At 44.6% G+C, this 22,178-nt stretch overlaps 1 protein-coding gene across 3 annotated transcripts in view; it reads right to left on the reverse strand.

Moving 5' to 3' along the window:
- The window catches only part of EVC (EvC ciliary complex subunit 1), a 144,008-nt gene that overhangs the window by 68,494 nt on the left and 53,336 nt on the right, over positions 1-22,178 (reverse strand). For all 3 annotated transcript variants that reach the window (XM_056555129.1, XM_056555128.1, XM_056555130.1), the window contains 3 exons: positions 21,551-21,783; positions 9,470-9,554; positions 8,186-8,284 (listed from right to left, as the gene is read on the reverse strand). In XM_056555129.1, the coding sequence (XP_056411104.1) occupies positions 8,186-8,284; positions 9,470-9,554; positions 21,551-21,783 (417 nt within the window). The remainder of the gene's footprint in view (positions 1-8,185; positions 8,285-9,469; positions 9,555-21,550; positions 21,784-22,178) is intronic.

The raw sequence follows: 22,178 nt of genomic DNA on the forward strand, positions 1-22,178 counted from the left end.
ATCGTCGCATCTAAAGTAACAAGAATACACTCCCGGGAGCTTAGTCGGGCTGATCGGGACCATCCCAGTGAAATCACGATGTCCCGATCAGCAAGGATGCAGCAGAAGGGTGTCTTACCTGCCTCCTGTGCGTCCGATCGGCGATTGATTGCTGCAAGCCTGAAATCCAGGCTTGAGCAATTGACCGCCGATAACACTGATCATTGCCATGTTAATGCACAGCAATGATCTGTGTAGCAGATCAGTGTGTGCAGTGCTATAGTCACTAGAGGGGGCCTATAACACTGCAAAAAAAATAAGTTAATAATGATCATTTAACCCCTTCCCTAATAAAAAGTAAAAATCACCCCCCCCCCTTCTCCCATTTAAAAAAAAAAAACTGTAAATAAAAATAAACATGTGGTATCATAACGTACGGAAACGTCCGAACTATAAAATATATAATTAAACCACATGGTCAATGGCGTACGTGCAAAAAAATTCCAAAATAGCGTATTTTTGGTCACTTTTTATATCATGAAAAAAAAGAATAAAAAGCGATCAAAAAGTCCGATCAATACAAAAATGGTGGCGATAAAAACTTCAGATCACAGAGCAAAAAATGATTCCTCATACCGCCCCATACGCGAAAAATAAAAAAAAGTTATAGGGGTCAAAAGATTACAATTTTAAACATTCATTTTCGTGCATGTAGTTCTGTTTTTTCCCCAGAAGTAAGACAAAACCAAACCTATATAAGTAGGGTATCATTTAAATCGTATGGACCTACAGAATAAAGAAAAGGTGTAATTTTTACCGAAAATGCACTGCATAGAAACGGAAGCCCCCAAAATGACAAAATGGCATTTTTTTTTCTTTAATTTTGTCGCATAATAAATTTTATTTCCATTTCGCCGTGGACTTTTTGGTAAAATTACTAATGTCGCTGCAAAGTAGAATTGTTGACGCAAAAAAGAAGCCATAATATGGAATTTTAGGTGCAGAATTGAAAGGGTTATAATTTTTAAAAGGTAAGGAGGAAAAAAAAAGAAAGTGCATAAACGGAAAAACCCTAAGTCCTTAAGGGGTTAAAAGCAAGTGAATGGTCTGCTAATTACAAAAGGAACACTAGATTAAAGTTTTATTTGGTGACAGGTACTTTAAGATTTGTGTTCAGAAACTTGACCACATCTATCCATGGGTTGTGTCTGATATTGCAATGCATCCACATTCACTTGTTAAAGGGGTTGTCCAGGAAAAAACTTTTTTTCATATATCAACTGGCTCCAGAAAGTTAAACAGATTTGTAAATTACTTCCATTAAAAAATCGTAATCCTTTCAGTACTTATGAGCTTCGGAAGTTAAGTTGTTCCTTTCTGTCTAAGTGCTCTCTGATGACACGTGTCTCGGGAACTGCACAGAGTAGAATAGGTTTGCTATGGGGATTTGCTTCTAAACTGGGAGGTTCCCGATACATGTGGCATCAGAGAGCACTTAGACAGAAGAGAACAACTCAACTTCAGCAGCTCATAAGTACTGAAAGGATTAAGATTTTTTAATTGAAGTAATTTACCTATTTGTTTAACTTTCTGGAGCCAGTTGATATATAAAAAAAAAAGTTTTTTTTCCTGGATAACCCCTTTAAGACAATGCTGATGGACAAAAAAAGGCACAGTTTTGGGAACAAATACATGGGTACCCACACGGCAGTAAAATCGCGCAGGTATTGGCCACTGCATTTTGGCAGCATGTGGCAAGTCGATCATATTGCCTCACCCTTAGGGTACATTTACATGTACAGTGTTTCATGCGGATTCAATGCTGCAGATATGACACTACAGATTTCATGCTGTTCAAATCCATGTATCTAAATGGTTAAACACAGCCTCAAATCTGCAACGTCTATTCTACAGCAAACAAGGTACATGTACATCTTAAGGAAAAGACCACTTTAAAACATCTGCATAGACCAGTGTTTCCCAACCAGTGTGCCTCCAGCTGTTGCAAAACTATAACTCTCAGCATGCCCGGACAGCCTTCGGCTGTCCGGGCATGCTGGGAGTTATAGTTTTGCAATAGCTGTAGGCACACTGGTTGGGAAACACTGTCATAGACTAATAAGACTTTACCAAGAAGCCAATGATCTAGATTTACTATGAATTTTTGACCACTGGGTCAGAAAAAGGGGCATGGTCTTGGCAAAAGGGGTATGTAGCTTCGCGGGGAGGGGTGTGGCTTTAGATGCACTAAAAAGTGTGCCACATCCTGGCACAAGCACTGGTGCAAGTTTAAGTCAACTTATAGGTGGTGTAAGCTTAAAGGGGAACTCCGCTGAAAACATCTTATCCCCTATCCAAAAGCATAGGGATAAGATGTTACATAGTGGGGGTCCCGCCGATGGGGACTCCCGCGATCTCTGCTGCGGCGCCCGTCATTCGGTGCACGGAGCAAACTCCACACCGTGCTGGATGACTGAGGATGCCAACCGCCACGCCCCTCCATTCATGATCTAACATCTTATTCCCTATCCTTTGGATAGGAGATAAGATGTTTTCAGCGGAATACCTCTTTAAAGGGGCACTCAAGTAATTAACCCCTTAAGGACGGAGCCCATTTTCACCTCTAGGACGAAGCCCTTTTTTGCAAATCTGACCACTGTCACTTTAAACATTAATAACTCTGGAATGCTTTTAGTTATCAATCTGATTCTGAGATTGTTTTTTCGTGACATATTCTACTTTAACTTAGTGGTAAAATTTTGTGGTAACTTGCATCCTTTCTTGGTGAAAAATTCAAACATTTGATGAAAAAATTAAACATTTTGCATTTTTCTAACTTTGAAGCTCTCTGCTTGTAAGGAAAATGGATATTCCAAATAATTTTTTTTTGGATTCACATATACAATATGTCTACTTTATGTTTGCATCATAAAATTGACGAGTTTTTACTTTTGGAAGACACCAGAGGGCTTCAAAGTTCAGCAGCAATTTTCCAATTTTTCACAAAATTTTCAAACTCGCAATTTTTCAGGGACCAGTTCAGGTTTGAAGTGGATTTGAAGGGTCTTCATATTAGAAATACCCCATAAATGACCCCATGATAAAAACTGCACCCCCAAAGTATTCAAAATTACATTCAGTAAATGTTTTAACCCTTTAGGTGTTTCACAGGAAAAGCAGCAAAGTGAAGGAGAAAATTCAAAATCTTCATTTTTTACACTCGCATGTTCTTGTAGACCCAATTTTTGAATTTTTACAAGGGGTAAAAGGAGAAAATGTATACTTATATTTGTAGCCCAATTTCTCTCGAGTAAGCACATACCTCATATGTCTATGTAAAGTGTTCGGCGGGCGCAGTAGAGGGCTCAGAAGCGAAGGAGCGACAAGGGGATTTTAGAGAGTACGTTTTTCTGAAATGGTTTTTGGGGGGCATGTCACCTTTAGGAAGCCCCTATGGTGCCAGAACAGCAAAAAAAAAACACATGGCATACCATTTTGGAAACTAGACCCCTTGAGGAACGTAACAAGGGATAAAGTGAGCCTTAATACCCCACAGGTGTTTCACGACTTTTGCATATGTAAAAAAAAAAAAAAAAAATTCACTAAAATGTGGGTTTCCCCCCAAATTTCACATTTTTGCAAGGGTTAATAGCAGAAAAGACCCCCCAAAATTTGTAACCCCATCTCTTCTGAGTATGGAGGTACCCCATAAGTGGACCTGAAGTGCACTACGGGCGAACTACAATGCTCAGAAGGGAAGGCGTTATATTTGGCTTTTGAGAGCAAATTTTGCTCGGGGGGCATGTCGCATTTAGGAAGCCCCTATGGTGCCAGAACAGCAAAATAACCCCCACATGGCATACCATTTTGGAAACTAGACCCCTCACAGAATGTAATGAGGGGTACAGTGAGCATGTACCCCCCACTGGTGTCTGACAGATCTTTGGAACAGTGGGCTGTGCTAAATTTTTCATTTTCACGGACCACTGTTCCAAAGATCCGTCAGACACCTGTGGGGTGTAAATTCTCATTGCACCCCTTATTACATTCCGTGAGGGGTGTAGTTTTCAAAATGGGGTCACATGTGTTTTTTTTTTTTTGCGTTTGTCAGAACCGCTGTAACAATCAGCCACCTCTGTGCAAATCACCTCAAATGTACATGGCACACTCTCCCTCCTGGGCCTTGTTGTGCGCCCCCAGAGCACTTTGCGCCCACATATGGGGTATCTCCGTACTCGGGAGAAATTGTGTTACAAATTTTGGGGGGCGTTTTTCCCTTTTACCTCTTGTGAAAATGAAAAGTATAGGGCAACACCAGCATGTTAGTGTAAAATTTTTAATTTTTTTACACTAACATGCTGGTGTAGACCCCAACTGTTCCTTTTCATAAGGGGTAAAAGGAGAAAAAGCCCCCCAAAATTTGTTAGGCAATTTCTCCCGAGTACGGCGATACCCCATATGTGACCCTATTCTGTTGCCTTGAAATACGACAGGGCTCCAAAGTGAGAGCGCCATGTGCATTTGAGGCCTGAATTAGGGACTTGCATAGGGGTGGACATAGGGGTATTCTACGCCAGTGATTCCCAAACAGGGCGCCTCCAGCTGTTGCTAAACTCCCAGCATGCTTGGACAGTCAATTGCTGTCCAGAAATGCTGGGAGTTTTTGTTTTGCAACAGCTGGAGGCTCCATCTTAGAAACACTGCCGTACAATACGTTTTTCATTTTTATTGGGGAGGGGGGTGGTAGGGGGGGCAGTGTACGTGTGTATATGAAGTGTTTTACTCTTTATTTTATGTTAGTGTAGTGTAGTGTTTTTAGGTTACATTCACACTGGCGGCAGATTACACTGAGTCTCCCGCTAGGAGTTTGAGCTGCGGCGGAAAATTTGCCGCATCTCAAATTTGCAGCGGGGAACTCACTGTAATCTGCCGCCAGTGTGAATGTAGCCTGTACATTCACACGGGAGGGGGGTCAAAACTACAACTCCCAGCATGCACTGACAGACCATGCATGCTGGGAGTTGTAGTATTGCAACAGCTGGAGGCACACTGGCTGGAAAACCTTGAGTTAGGTTCTATGACCTAACTCAGTATTTTCCAACCAGTGTGCCTCCAGCTGTTGCAAAACTGCATCTCCCAGCATGTACTGATTGCGGAAGGGCATGCTGGGAGATGTAGTTATGCAATGGCTGGAGGCACGCAAGTACAACTCCCAGCATGCCAAGACAGCCTTATGCTGTTCCTGAATGCTGGGAGTTGTAGTTTTGCAAGATTTAGAGGGGTTCAAGTTGTAAATCACTGTCCAGTGGTCTCAAAACTGTGGCCCTCCAGATGTTGCAAAACTACAACTCTCAGCATGCCCAGCCAGCAAACTGCTGTCTGGGCATGCTGAGAGTTGTAGTTTTGCAACATCTGGAGGGCTACAGTTTGAGACCACTTAGTGATCTACAACCTGAACCCCTCTAAATATTGCAAAACTACAAGTCCCAGCATGCCCACACAGCAAACAGCTGTCTGGGCATGCTGGGAGTTGTAGTTTTGCAACATCTGGAGGGCCACGGTTTAGAGACCACTGTAAACTGTGGCCCTCCGGATGTTGCTAGGCAACAACTCACCTAGCAGGACCCGGAAGCCGCCGCCGCCGCCGCACGTGGGGGATCCCCGCATGGAGGATCGCGATCCGGGATCCAGGTAGGGACCTTCGGCGCCGACCCTCCCTGGACGGTTCCCCCGTTTTGCCCGGACACCGATAGGTGGGCAAAGCGGGGGAACCGAACTTTAACCCCCCCTCCCCCGGTCTGCTATCGGTCGGTCGCTCGGCTGACCAATAGCAGGGATAGGAGGGGTGGCAACCCTGCCACCAAACTCCTATCCCTTTAGGGGGATCTAGGGTGTCTCGGACACCTACGATCCCTCTTATTTTCCTGGTCACCGGGTCACCAGTGACCCGTATGACCCGGAATCGCGCAGATCGAAGGTCTGAATTGACCTGCGATTTGCGCGCATCGCGGTCATGGGGGGGTCTCAGGACCCCCCTCGGCGATGTGCCGGGATGCCTGCTGTTAGATAACAGCAGTCATCCCGGCCCGATCACCGCTACCGGTGACGCGGCGCTCCCGGAACCCCGCGACGTACATGTACGTCGCCGCGCGCCAAGTGACACTTCGCGGCGCCGTACATGTACGTCGCTCGTCGTGAAGGGGTTAAAGGGGTACTCTGGTGGAAAACTTTTTTTATTTATTTATTTTTTTTTTTTATCAACTGGTGCCAGAAAGTTAAACAGATTTGTTAATTACTTCAATTAAAAAATCTTAATCCTTCCAGTACTTTTTAGGGTCTGTATACTACAGAGGAAATTGTTTTCTTTTGTTTTCTTCAGAGCTCTCTGCTGACATCATGACCACAGTGCTCTCTGCTGACATCTCTGTCCATATTGAGAACTGTCCAGAGTAGGAGAAAATCCCCATAGAAAACATATGCTGCTCTGGACAGTTCCTAAAATGGACAGAGATGTCAGCAGAGAGCACTGTGGTCATGATGTCAGCAGAGAGCTCTGTGTTCCAAAAAGAAAACCATTTCCTCTGTAGTATACAGACCCTAAAAAGTACTGGGAAAGGATTAAGATTTTTACAAATTACAGTAATTTACAAATCTGCTTAACTTTCTGGCACCAGTTGATTAAAAAATAAAAAAAATAAATAAAGGTTTTCCACCGGAGTACCCCTTTAAAAACATATCCTCTATCTACAAGATAGGGAGTAAGTGTCTGATCGAGGGAAGTCCAACCTCTGGGACTCCATGTCATCTTCAAAAAGTGGTCTGCCGAATCTCCCAGCAACATGGACCGCACTCATGTATCTTTGGCGCTCCAATATAAAATGCATGGAGTGCATGCCGACCCCAAAATCCATGCAGCAGGGAGATTTGGGGGGGCTCCGATGTGGAGATCAGACACTTATGGAGATCACACTGAGGAATTCAAGAGGAATAATTTCGGTCAGGAAATTGTTGACTTCAGTCATTTTAGCCATTCAAGCGGAATTCCCATGCAGAAATGAAGAGGAATGAGGGAGGAGGCTATTAAATTCTACTTTTCTGAATTCTGCTTAAATTCAACTCAAATTCCACCCAAATTCCGCATAAAAATGTCGGGCAGAATTTTTTTTTTTACCAATGCATTCTATTGGATTCTGCTCGTGGATTCCGCTTAAAGAATGAACATGTTCTTTCTTCTAGCGGAAAGGAATTCAGCGTCGGAATTCCCCTAGCAGAACTTCCGCAGTGTGAACAGAACAGCGGAAAAAACATTAAGGTCAATGGGCAGAGGAGATGAACATTAATATGGAGAGGAGAATTCAAGAGGAATTACTTGAGTAAATTCCTCTTGAATTACCTTATAAGGTTTTAGAATGAGAGACCATCCCTTTAAACTAGAAAGTCTTCAGATACACTGTGATATTTCTGGGGCATTTGAAGTCTGTCCGTCTAAGTTTGCACTGTAAAAACAACAAAAGACGTGGCCTCAAATGGCAGGAGGTGCTCAATGAGCACCTCCTGCCATTTGAGGCCACGTCTTTGTTGTTTTTGTTGTTAAAATTTATACTAATGTGCCTGTATCATCACTATAGGTAGCATTCATTTGCACCTGTGAGGCCGGCAACATATCAGCCAACTAGGGTGGGGCTTATAGCCATTCTCCCACCTCCCATTGTATGTGTGCTCAGCCACACTGGAGGGAACCCAGGAGAAGTCTGTGAGTCGGACTTAATGCTGCCGTAATTGCCCACTGGCCCCTGGTTTTGCCCATACGGCACAGGTAGGTTAGGGTTAGGTCCCGTGCCACTTGAGAAACCTTGGCGTTGGTGTGCGGGCTCAGGTATGTCCTTCATATAAGGATATACTGGCTAATGTCTCTATTTTAACATCAGTGTTGAGGGTTAGCCAATGTCACTGTATACATCTACCACAGTAGTGCACCTAAATTCCTGTTTTGTAATATTCTAAGTTTGAACTGTCTAAGAATTAGACAGTTTTAGAATATCTGGGCAAATATGTATCCTTAATTTCATCTACTCACATGTACCCAATGGGTGTGATGAGCCAACATAGTCTCATGCAGACATTTCTAAGAAACAGCAGCTGCATACTGAACTAATAGTCAGAGCAATCTTATTCCATGTAAGTCCGAGTAAAAGTAAAATCTTACTGCCTCCTGCGACGAAATAATGTGCGTGTAAAGCTCTCTATCAATCTTCTTCTCCTGCAGTAAGTCGGTCAGGTTTATACGGAGAATCTGTACAAACATCTAGAACACAAGATTATAAAGAGGAAAAATCAATGTTCTGGTGAATACAGGGCTCAGGGGTTGCAGCAGAGCAATTTATTCCCAGCTAATAGAGACATATGTTGTGACCTATAGCCTGCAGAAAATATTTTATCCCCAATTTCAACATCAAATTGAAGAAACAGAGCCAGTGTCAAAAGATAGGAATCGGTCGTATAGATCCATCATACTATTTCATGTCTCTGCTGAGAACAAATCATAAGGACATCAAAGTGGATGTCCGGTCTTACAAATTATATGTGTAACTATGGTTATTATGTGTACTGCCTTGCTGCTGCTTTTTCTCTCTATTAGGACTGAGCTATGATCAGGGACTCATGACTCTATTGAGATTCACTGCTGTGTATTAATCCTGTTTGGGGAGCCAAGTTCCAAGATATCATGTATTGTAAACTGTAGTCTACTAGACAAGTGAAAATAAAAAGAAAAGACACTTGTTAGACAACTTCTTTATCTAGGCCTCTAGCAGTACAAAAGAGTACTACCCTGCCCCACCCTGTAATGATAAGGTGACTCTGCTAATCCTGCCTCAGTCTACACAGCAAAGCGTAAAATGAGCTACAGAATGTGTTACTAATTTAATTGGTGTACAGGGGTCATTTGGAACTCCTTCTTCCAGCGTTGGAGAGTTTCAGTGGTAGGCCTTCACCAATAAGGCATTTATGGCACATCCCTTAGAGCGTACCCCCCCCTGCCCCCAAAAATATATTTAAAAAAGTGATATGTCACGCTCAGTACCTCATCTGATTACGCACATGTAATTTTTATGTGTCTACGACCTATATTTCTCTCAGAATTACCTTTATTTACTTGCCATCATTGCTCAGTGAGGTTTCAGTCCATGCAGAGGCATGGGGCGTGTCCCTCTCTTACCCTCACTGTGATGACTCTCCTCCACCTCCCTCACTCTGCTTTGACTAACAGAGGGTCGGGAGCAAGCACAGCAGCTATGGACCTGCCTGCAGCCCTGTCAATCACTCATGGTTGTACTGGCCACTTTTTTGACTGGCTTTTTCAGTATGAAATTTAGGCATACCCCTTTACCTTTGCCATTCTCCAAAACCTTGTGAACGCTGATCTCTAGACACTACCAGGATCTGTCACTAAAAATTGCACCTGAATAGCACATTGTTCTGCTGTACTTACCGTGTACTGCTCTTGTCTAAGTTCCGTATCCAGGAGAGGTAAGTTTTGCAAACACAGACTATACAGACACAGCTTCACATCACAGCTGAAAGGAGAAGACAGATAAGTATGCACTATAAGAACATAAGGCTTCTTTAAGATCTACATGCCATATTCTGATCATTTTAACAATGCTAGTCTATATCAGCACCACAACTAACCTCCAATAAAAGAGTCTCACTCATATGAGGGAGTATAATTGAAAAGAAGGAAGGTCCAGTGCATAAGGTGCAGTAAAAGCAGAAACACTTCTCACAGAGTACAGCATGCTAAGACTTCAATGCCGACGTATCTGTGTTGAAGTCTTAGTATGTTGTACTTTGTGAGATGATCTAATAAAGTGTTTTTGCTTTTACTGCACCTTACTGCACCTCATTCCTTCTTTTGGGCTGAAGGCGCAGCAGACTAGCTCACTTCCAGCCCCCCCCCCCCCTCCCTGCACAGTAAAATCCCTGTACAGGTCACAAAGCATGCCCACAACATTTTCCTACACAGGTAAAAGCATCATCTTCAGACTACAGGTTCTTATGAACCACATGGCTTCTGTATAGCATTTTCTGATAGGGGTAATCCAGTGCTGAAAAACGTATGCCCTATCCTAAGGATAGGGGATAAGTTTCAGATCGGGGGGGGTCCAAACGTTGGGGCCCCCCGCGATCTCCTGATTGGGGCCCCGGCTCGTTGGCCAGATAGTGGGTGTCGACCACCACATGAAGCGGCAGCTGACACGCCCCCTGAATACATGGCAGAGCCGGAGATTGCCGAAGGAAGCGCTACGGCTCTGCCATGTAGTTGTATTAAGGGGGCGTGTCGGCCACCGCTTCGTTCAGTGGTCAACTTGCCCCCTTCCCGGTCGGACCCCAGTGATCTGAAACTTATCCCCTATCCTTAGGATGGGGGATAAGTTTTTCAGCACTGGATATTAGGGATCGACCGATTATCGGTATGGCCGATAATCACGATTTTGGGCATTATCGCTATCGGCAATTACCTTGCCGATAAGCCGATAATGCCCCGCCCCCCGCACCGCCCCGCGACCGAAACACCCCCCCCGACCCGCCGCGACCGCCCCCCCGACCCACCACGTCGCACCCCCCACCGTAGTGCTGGGCGGTATACCGGTATGGATTTTTGCCCATACCACTATACCGGTCGGGCCCCTCCCCCACCCTCCGAGTCAATAAAAAAATAAATAAATAAACTTACCCGTAATGGGGGTGGTCCGGGCCATCCATCCTTCCTTCCTTCCTGTAGTGTCCGGCGGCATTCCGGGTGGAGGGTGCACCGGGGATCCTCTTCTCCACTTCGGGCAGGCTCCGGCCTAGTACGCTGCATAGACGCCGCTACGCCGTGACGTCAGGTGCGCCGCTGCGCACAGGCGTCACTGCGCAGCGGCGTCTATGCTGCGCTACTAGGCCGGAGCCTCGGTTCACCCTCCACACGGAATGCCGCCGGACACTACAGGAAGGAAGGATGGATGGCCCGGACCACCCTGACAGGTAGGGGGAGAGAAGCGGGTGGTGGCGGCGGCGGCCTATGGCACCGCAAAAGCCACTGCAGTGCATTGATTTAAAGAGCCCGCTTTAAATCAATGATCTGCAGCGGTGTCGAGGGGGGATAAATAGCCGATAACTTATACCGGAATATCGGTATAAGTTATCGGCTATCGGCCCTAACCTCCACCGATTATCGGTATCGGCCCTAAAAAAACGATATCGGTCGATCCCTACTTGATATCTCCTTTAAGGAGTACCTGTCACCAAATAAAAAAACTTAATATAGTGTTCCTTGTGTAATTAGCAGACACTTTCCCATTCACTTGCTTTTAAAATTATCAACATAAATATGTTTAAATTGTAATAAAAAAACGACCACTAGGTGGCTCTGTTCTGTTCCCTGCCACAATTAATACAGTGAGTTAGGTCTCCTCCAGGCCTGGCAGGAGTGCAAACTCAGGTGTTTCAGTGATATCATGCCTGCTGGGAAACGCCCACTTTCTCCTGCTGGGAAAATGCACTAAGGTATGATACAGAGCTTTTTAAAGCTCTGAATTTTTTTTTTAAATGCAGGAAGGGTGTCAGGAGTAGTTAGGGAACATAGCCTCAGGTATTTTAGAACAATTTATTTGGTGACAGGTACTTTTTAAATGCTGGTAAACATAGCTCTGGCAAAATAATCAGGTACAGAAAAAAAATACTTCGAAGGAAAAAAAATCTAAGATGATGAAATAATAATACATAAGAAGAGTTTAACTCAGTAACTATAAATTAAAGTATTAAAGGAATAATGTAGTGGAATATAACTTATCTTCTATCCGAAGGAGGGGAACGGGGCTGTGGCAGTATGCAGGAAGCGCCGTGCCGATCCCCGCAGGAAGCCGCGGCAGACACGCCCCCTCCATGTAGCTCTATGGGATACATGGAGGCGACATTTTGGCCTCCGCGTTATGTAGCGACGGAATGCACCTGCCCCCTTCCTGCGGACTGCCTTCGGATAGAGGATAAGTTATATTCCACTACAGTATCTCTTTGAAGCATTGATCATCCTAAGGCATCCAGGAGAGGAAAAAAATCTGTGGAGAAACCTCTAGGGCAGGGGTACTCAACTGGTGGACCATGGTCCAGATCCGGACCGCGGCCGCCAATCATCCAGACTGCCCGTCGGATCTCTCCTTATTTATTTGTAGTGGTGTCTTTGAGACACTGATACAAATGGATAGCCATGGCCCAGAGAAAGGAAATGCTGTGTCCCTGCCCGGCCGCGCTTTTCCTGTGATGCAGGTGGCGCGATTAGTGCTGCCTGCATCATCTGCTCTGGCCAGGCCTGTCAAGAAGAGGCCAGAGCAGCGCGGGACCTGGGACAAGGAGCCTAAGTGCTCAGGTAAAAATAGGTGTTCCCCCACCTGTAATTCTCCAGTTGGTGTAGAACTACAACTCCCATCATGGCCTTCTGTCTGTGCATGATGGGAGTTGTAGTTTGCAACAGCTGGAGAGTCACAGTGGCAAAGTTCATGACGGGTCACCGGGACATCCTTTAATTCTGTGGGCACAGTGGCATCCTTAATTCTGTGGGCATAGCGGCATCCTTTATTCTGTGGGCACAGCGGCATCATTAATTCTGTGAGCACAGTGGATTAATTAATCCTGTGGGCACAGTGGCATAATTAATTCTGTGGGCATAGTGGCATCTTTAATTCTGTGGGCACAGCGACATCATTAATTCTGTGAGCACAGTGGCATCATTAATTCTGTGAGCACAGTGGCATCATTAATTCTGTGAGCACAGTGGATTAATTAATTCTGTGAGCACAGTGGCATCAATTAATTCTGGGGGCACAGTGGCATCATTAATTCTGGGGGCACAGTGGCATCATTAATTCTGGGGGCACAGTGGCATCATTAATTCTGGGGGCACAGTGGCATCATTAATTCTGGGGGCACAGTGGCATCATTAATTCTGGGGGCACAGTGGCATCAATAATTCTGGGGGCACAGTGGCATCAATAATTCTGGGGGCACAGTGGCATAATTAATTCTGGGGGCACAGTGGCATCATTAACTGTGCGGACACAGTGGCATCATTCATTGTGGGGGCACAGTGGTGTTTTTCATTGTGGGGGCACAGTGGCTTCATTCTGTGGGCACATTGGCGTCATTTATTGTGGGGACACAGTGGCGTCATTTATTGTGGGGACACAGTGGCGTCATTCATTGTTTTAAGGGACACATAGGTACAATTAGTCGGTATAGGGCACAGTGTTTGATGAAAATGTATTTGGGGGAATAGCGTGTGGCAGTAATATTGCAGGGGAATAGTGTGTGGCAGTAATATACCAGGGGCATAGTATGTGGCAGTACTATACCAGGGGTCCAGTGTGTGGCAGTATTATATTCAGGGGGTAGAGTGTGTGGCAGAATTATTTTCAGTGGCGCAGTGGGTGGCAGTATAATTTTCAGGGATACAGTGTTTGGCAGTAATATACCAGGGGTACAGTGTGTGGCAATTTTATATTCAGAGGCACAGTATGTGGCAGTATTATATTCAGGGGTACAGTGTGTGGCAGTATTATATTCAGGGGTACAGTATGTGGCAGTAATATACCAGGGGCCCAGTGTGTGGCATTATTATATTCAGAGGGTACAGTGTGCGGCAGCATTATATTCAGGGATACAGTGTCTGGCAGTATTCATGTCATACATCTTCCACACTTAAATCGCAACTGTCATGAACTTGGGGCTATATAACCCACACACAGCCTTCGTACTCTGTGCAGATTGTGTCTACAGTAGTGTTTTTACCTTAGTTCTCTCTGCTTTTATCACCCCAAAAAACGTTTTTGATAGCAGCTGCACCAAGTCAATAGGCGTGGCGCAAGGTTCGCTATGCCCCGCCGCCGACATGCCTATCCCTTGTACATCAGCACTGGGACCGATGAGTGATTGACACACAGCGCATGCGCATCTTAGCTTATCCCCCGTGTGTGCCGCAGCGTGTTATCCTGGCAAGCGCTTGCTCCCGCCGCCTGCCTCCTCAGTTCTCTCTGCCTCTAGCACTGCGCAGGCGCACTGAGGAAGCAGGTGGTGGGAGTGAGTGCTTGCCAGGATAACATGCTGCAGAGCGCACGGGGGATAAGCTAAGATGCGCATGCGCTGGAACCTGTGTGTCAATTACACAGCGGTCCCAGCGCTGACGTACAGGGGATAGATGTCTCGGTGGCAGGGCATAGCGGCTGCTATAAATAAAAATTTGGGGGGTGATAAAAGTAGAGAGAACTAAGGTAAAAACACTACTGTAGACACAATCTGCACACAGTAAAAAAGGCTGTGTGTAGGTTTTATAGCCCCAAGTTCATGACAGTTGCACTTTAAAGGGGTACTCCAGTGCTTAGACATCTTATCCCCTATCCAAAAGATAGGGGATAAGATGCCTGATCGCGGGAGTCCCGCTGCTGGGGACCCCCGTGATCTTGCACGCGGCACCCAGTTTGTAATCAGTCCCCGGAGTGTGTTTGCTCCGGGTCTGATTACCGGTGACCACAGGGCCGACAGCGTGTGACGTCACGCCTCCGCCCCCGTGTGACGTCATGCTCCGCCCCTCAATGCAAGCCTCCCATAGACTGTGATCGACAGTAATCAGACCGGGAGCAACCACGTTCTGGGGACTGATTACAAACGGGGTGCCGCGTGCAAGATCACGGGGGTCGCCATTGGCGGGACTCCCGCGATCAGGCATCTTATCCCCTATCTTTTGGATAGGGGATAAGATGTCTAAGCACCGGAGAACCCCTTTAAGTCACTCGTTTTCTCTTTCTTTCATGGTACTGAGGCTGCTAGGTGCAAACCAGGCCTTGGTATTCAGCTCGGACCTTTACCGCATGGCATACCTGAATAAGCGGACCCTCAAAAATAGTTGAGTACTCCTGCTCTAGGGGACCATGCCCGAGGGTTCACCCTTCCATTTGCTAATGAGGCTTGCAAATTATCACATGGTTGCACACAGTATAGACCAGTGGTCTCCAACCAGCGGACCTCCAGATGTTGGCTGTCCAGGCATGCTGGGACTTGTAGTTTTGCAACATCTGGAGGTCCGCAGGTTGAAGAACACTGGTATAGACTATAAAAGAAAAAAAAGGACAGATAAAGGATGCAAAAAAGTCAAGGAGAGTGGGTATAGGAGGTTATCAAAAGTAAAAAGACCGTAACTTAACATCTCTCCACAGAATAGATGATATGCATCTGATCTGAGGTGGGGTCCGACCACAGGGAGCCCCACAGATCCAGAAAATAGGGTTCCTTGTCTCTCAATCAAATGGAAGAGAGCAGAATCCCATAAGGAATGAATGTGGCAATCAATCATGCGTCCTGCAACTCTTCTCAAGAGACAAGAAACCTTTGTGGTCAGGATTGGTAGGGGGCCCAACATTGGAGATCCCTGACATTCAGGACAATAAAAGGACCATTCATAGATTACATATACAAAGCAGGTTTTCCATATGCATAGCTGCGCCTGGTTCTGTGGGTCATCACATTAAGTTGAATGGGATTGAACTTGATTAGCAGGTGCAGTCACCTATATAGATGAATGACTAATTGTGCAATTGATGAAGGGGATGTGATGGCCTCTTTATTGTACTGATCAGTGGAGGCTAATATTTGCTAATAGGGAAGACTAGGAGAAGAGTCAGAGTCTTTCCAGGAGTGGCTGGTATGCCAGAATGATCTAAAAAAAAAAAATCATCATCAACAACTCATCCAAGAATGAGTCAAAGAACATCTCAGCAAAAACGGCAAGCTTCTTCGCTTCAAGCAATGCTGTACGAACCTTACAGCATTGTTCAGCCTACTTTGGGTAACACATTCCAGTGTGATTATATCATACCTTTAATGGTAAGCTGAAAGAAGGTCATCTAAAAAAGTATCTATTACTGAGGATTCCTAATCTTTATCTTTTCAATCTACTGGTACAAATATATATTTTTTGTACAATGTCATACTAAACATTGTAGTGGTATTGTGATGGAATGGGGACGATTTGCTGTTGCAGGATCTCAAAAGCTTGATATGATTAAAAAATTATTATGAATTCTTTACCAGAATACTTATAAATAAGTATCATGTACAAATATAATCCCAGCACTCTCAATTCTTTTCTTCCTCTCCTCTGGAGCTATCCTATCTCATACTGCAATGAAAAGTGTAAGAAATATATAACCAATATAATATATGTCCCAGTAGAGAAGTCACTTCCACTCCACTGTTTTACTCATTACGAGTCTTAGATAAGATCTGCCTCTGACTAATAGGCAATTGGCAGAAGCATCTGTCGGCTGATCTCTTTCTTTTGTCCTGTCGAAAAAAAGCATTGGCTGCACATCTCACTGGGGATATGTGGGCAACAACTGATCGCAAAGGGCCGAAGAGCAATGAAGCGATCTTTAGTGCAGACCTCCCGGCCTGGTGATTGAGCTGTGTAGATTGGCGCTTGCTTACAGCGCGGCTCGGGCTATGTAATTGGGCCCTAATATTCACTTTTAAAGAAGAACCAATCCCATGATCTCAACCAATAGAAGGGGTCAAGAGGAAATTGAGGTGCTCTGGGGAAGTAAAAAATAAAAATAAAAAATGCCCCAAAGCCCCCAAATACCTGTTCTGTGTCCCCTGTAGTTATCCAAGTGATTTTGGCAGCTCCAGTGGCCCCTGTTGTCTCCTGAATATTCTTTTTTCTTGCTTGTAGCCCAGACTACAACTCCCAGCAGTCAGTGCAGCTCTGTGTAATGGCTGCCAGCCAACTGCTTTTGCTATCTGTGTGCATGCTGTGTTGTTGTAAACACAGTGTACTCGTCTTTTCTTTCAAACTATCCTTCTCCCCCCCCACCAGCAATAAATCATGATATTCTCTGAATGGCAGCAGTCAGTGATTAGATCTACAGCAGGAAAAGAGCAGCATAAGGCCCCTTTCACTCTGACATTGTGCCTTATGTGCTTAGGAGACCTCTCCTGGCATGATCCTTACACAGGGAGGTGTAGCTGTAAAGCCAGAGCCCAAGACAGAAATCACGTAGTGTTTGTCTCCCAGGAGCTAGTCTCATTGAGGGGTTTGCACAAAGACAAGGAGGAAATGAGAATATGTCTTTCTTGCACTTTCTGCATGTAAGCGACAGCTGAAAGAGAGAAACTGCTCTATATAGCTAATGAATGATATTTACACCAATACATAGGTTGGTGAGAGGGATAGGATGGGCTATGGGTTTAGTTCCCTGGAGTACCCCTTTAAAAGGTGTTATTCAGACTGAAATTGATGGCCCATCCACAGGGTTTTCTGTATACCCCTTGAAACAACTTTGTTAAAAGGTAATAGAGAACAATGGTTTTAAAGGGGTTATCCAGTGTTTAAAAAACAGATGATCTATTCTCAAAATATGCCATTAATATTAGATTGGTGGGGGACCAGACTCCCGCTAATCCCCCAAGTGCTGCAGTCTCTTCAATGTTTACCAGCGCTCATATCACCATACTTTCAGTAAAAGTAGAAAATGGTCAAAAGGCCAGCATTTTGTGGGGGGAAAAAAAATAAAACTTTCTCCAACTTTTATTGGAGATCTATTAAAAATGTGTAGCAAATTAATAGAAATTGTAAGAGCAACTCAGGTACACTCAGATGGACACAGTTAGAGTTCTAAGACTCTTAATCATAGTGCAAGGTATAGGAGCATGCTCTAGTCACTTGAAAAGGACAAAGTTGCAGTGCCTTGTATTCTTGCTAATAAAAGTGTGGCAATGCATATTCAAGCGTTGGCAAACATTGAAAAGGCTGCAAACATTGAAGAATTGACAAATGACTGATCATCGGGAGCTCCAGCAGTCTGTTCCCGTACCGATATATTATTGATGGTTTATTCTAAAGTTAGGCCATCAATTTTATAAGACTGGACAACCCCTTTAAAATCTGTGTTCTCTGTTTTTCTCAAATTTTTTTATAAAGTTGCTTCAAAGAGCATACAGAACACCCTATGTTCAAGTTTTTTCTTATGTTTCATTCTTTCTAGGTTTAGGACTCCAGTGGAATTTTTTTATATTTTTTTTTAAATCAACTAGTGCCAGAAAGTTAAATGGGCACTGTCAGATACAAAAACTTTTGATATGTTGTAAAGCATGCAAAATCAATAGGTTTTTTACTGAAAGAGCCAGTCAAACAACTGCCCCCCCGCCTGCTTGGACACATACTAGTCCTGCTGTGTCCATGCATCATCCCCTATGTCATGGTCCTATGGACACACTTCCTTGATTGACAGCTGTGAGTGCAGGGCTCACAGCTGGAGGAAAAATCCTCCCACTATCAGCTTGTGTCCCCCTAATGTCAGTGACGACAAGCTGGGAGTTGTAGTTTTGCTAATGCTAGAGGAGATGTGAGCAGACAGCATAGGGAGGGGGCGGAGACCTACACAGTGAGGCCACGCCCCCTCCCTTTGAGAGGAATTCAGAATAGTGAGCAAAATTAAAAGTGTAACAAAAAAATTAATAAAGGTGCTAGACACATAAAAATAGATGTACATGGTCAGGATTAGGTACTGAGTGATATATTTAAAAAATACATTTTTTGGGGGGGTCTGACGGGTACGCTTTAAAACAGATTTGTAAATTACTTCTAAATGAATTAAAAAAAATCTTAATCCTTCCCGTTCTTATCAGCAGCTGTATGTTCCACAGGAAGTTCTTTTTCTTTTTGAATTTCTTTTCTGTCTGACCACAGTGCTCACTGTCCAGATCAGGAGAGGTTTGCTATGGGGATTTGCTTTTACTCCGAACAGTTACTGACATGGACAGAGGTGACAGCAGAGAGCACTGTGGTCGGACAGAAAGAAATTCAAAAAGAAAAGAATTTCATGTGGAACATACAGCAGCTGATAAGTACTGGAAGGATTAAGATTTTTTAATTCATTTAGAACTAATTTACAAATCTGTTTAACTTTCTAGCACCAGTTGATTTAAAAAAATGAAATATCTAGGCAGAGTTAAGTTACAATTATTGTAGCAACCTTTTATTAGCTTTATTTATTTATTAAAGGGTATTCCAGGAATTTTTTTAATTGACTATGCTACAGGGGCTGTGAAGTTAGGGTAGTTCATAATATAGTGTCTGTACCTGTGTGTGACGGTTTTCTCACAATTCTTCTGTGATTTTCCCCCCACTATTTATTTTTAACAGCATACAAAATTACTGCTGTCTCAGATTTTTCCCAGCTTGCAATGCGGACGGTATCTGACTCACTAGTCAGCTGATGACAGGGAGCCTGTCTGCTTCAATGGGTGGAGGGATCAATCTGCAACTAATGCAACAGCTATAGGCACCCTGATTGAAAAACCACAGGTTTGCAGCTCATTTATGTTTCAATGGGTGGGGTGGCTGATGTGTGGGAGGGAGGAAAATGGAATTGTGGGAGTTGTAGTCAAAAAGAGAAAAGTCAAACAGGAAATACTAGTTCACAAAAAGCTAGCCACAGTGTTATGGTAATCTCACAACATAGCCATTTATCACTGTCTGGCAGGTACATACTAAAATCACCTTATGGTGGATAACCCCTTTAAAGGGGTAGTCCAGTGCTGAAAAACGTATCCCCTATCCTAAGGATAGGGGATAAGTTTGAGATTGCGGTGGGTCCGACTGCGATCTCTCTGTACGGGGCCCCGGCTCTCCGACCAGATAGCGGGTGTCGACCACCGCACGAAGCGGTGGCCGACACGCCCCCTCAGAGATTGCCGAAGGCAGCGCTCCGGCTCTGCCATAGAGTTGTATTGAGGGGGCGTGTCGGGGCCCCGTACAGGAGATCGCGGGGGGCCCCAGCGGTACTTAGTATAGGGGATATGTTGTTCATCACTGGACTACTCCTTTAATTACACAGTTGAAAGGCAAGTTGCATAAGGACCAAAATTAAATAAAGTAACATTTCAAAGACTGTTATGTAATACCTCTGGCTCCCATTGTCTAATACTACAGTTTGTTAAGAAATCACAATCCATGTAATGACAGTGGACAAATACTGTATCCGCTTCCTTGGCACAAGCAAGGGAAATCAATGTTTTGCGTGGCACAGTTTTTCCATTTACCTTTGTTAAAATATAAAAAAAAGTGCCTGACATGAAACCACCAGACACTTAAACAATTGCAAGCAGGATAAGGTCTGTGCAGCATCCGTCATCCCTAACCAGCACTTAATGAAGTAATTTATTCATTTATTATGTGCAATTTGTCTTCCCATCTGAATGAATAATGAATCTTCCGAAATAAGGTCAAAAGACATTTTAATACATAAAACCTCAGCATGTTCTGGGCACCCGATCACCATCCATCTTTTTGGAATCCCCTTAGAACACCTCTATTTTATCTGTCTCTACCTGGACATACTGTATGAAAGTTCTAGGGTATTTCTTGCTGTCAATAAAATAATGTTAAAAGTAGTCTGCTCCTTGACATCTTATCCCCTATCCAAAGGATATGGAATAAGATGTCTGATCGCAGGGGTCCTGCCACTGGGGTTCCTGCGATCTCGGCTGGGCACCCCAGACATCTGTCGCAGGGAGCGAACTTCGCTGCGTGTCAGATGACTGACGATGCGGGGCAGAGGCTCGTGACGACACAGCCACGCTCTGCTCGTGACATCACGGCCACACCCCTTAAAGCAAGGCTATGGGAGGGGGCGTGACGGCAGTCACGCCCCCTCCCATAGACTTGCATTTAGGGGGCGTGGTTGTGACATCACAAGCAGGGCGTCGCTGTGACGTCACGAGCCTCCAGCGCTGGACCCTACGCTCTAAACGAACACCGGGCGCCACTGGTTAGAGGATAAGATGTCTAGGGGCGGAGTACCTCTTCTGCAATTGCTCCATAGACTGTACAGTTTTACAGTTAAAGAGTATCTATTATCAACTAAACTTTCCCCAATCCCCTCCCCATCTGTCCCTGTCTCTAACTCTACCTATGCTACCAATTATTTTAATTATAAACCACATAAAAATACCTTTTTATGTTCATCTTCGGTAGCTCAGATAGGAGCATCTGAGAAGGGAGGAAGTGGGTGGGGCCCGGCAGGCGCGACGTCATCTGAAGCCTTGCCGGGCCGCTTCCGCCCTTCCTGTATGCCAGACCCATAGTCAAATAGAATGAAAATATCTTCTCTCTTGAAGAGGTGCTCTCAACTGACTCTGGGCCAGCAAGCGCCAGCTCTCCTTGTCAGCGGGAGGAGCCTGAGACGCTGCTGGAAGGCAGAGTCAGGAGCGTGCCTGGCAGGGATGTCTGATTGACAGGCGGGAGCTGTGCTGAGTATCAGTATCAGAAATTCACAAAAAAGGGACTCCCATGGAGACCCCTAGTGGCCAAAAGTTTAAACACCAAAAACAAATAGAAGAATACATTTTCTTAAATAGAACCCTATTAGAAAAGTGTTCTATATATTATAAACTATAAAATATAAAAACATTTTTTGATGAGAGGTACTCTTTAAACGTAAATTTAGTGCATCAAGCTAAAATGCAGGTGGATCTTTACCCATTACATTGTAGGACTTCTGGGAAACTGTTGACTCGAGGAAACATTCTCTCGTAGAATCTATCCAGACTGGTATTCGAATGTATTGTCGTAGAAGAGCTGCCATCTTCCTTTTCTCCCTGACTCATGGATTCCATACTGCTCTCTGCAAAATCTTCAAAGATCTGGTTGGGTAACCGTGTCCGCTTATAGTTCTCATGAAGGGAAGGGTTGGATGCTCCATCAGCAAGAGGCTGGATCCACAAAGATAGTGGAATAAATGATTATTATTATACATTTCCAAAGTTGGTTTTTAGCCTTACACATAATCTATCATTTAACTTTTTGAATTATGAACGGCCACTTTCGGAAGACTGCCAGGGCCTCGTTCAGGAGATCACAGAGGGTCCCAGTGCTCTGCCACCCCACAATCTATAACTTATTCCCTATCCTTTGGATAGAAGATACGTTATTTTTTGCTGCACTACTCCTTTGAAAACCTGGACCCCAGGAACAGGGTTTTGAGGGGTGGGTCAGCCCCTGTCAGGGACCATCCCAGGGATTTTCATTCCCCGTCTTGATAGGGTTTATGCCTGTGAATCATATATCCTTGTACAGAACAAGCCTGTCAGTGTTTTATGCTGCCTGA

This window comes from Hyla sarda, chromosome 1 (genome assembly GCF_029499605.1).
Source record: "Hyla sarda isolate aHylSar1 chromosome 1, aHylSar1.hap1, whole genome shotgun sequence".
NCBI lineage: Eukaryota > Metazoa > Chordata > Amphibia > Anura > Hylidae > Hyla > Hyla sarda.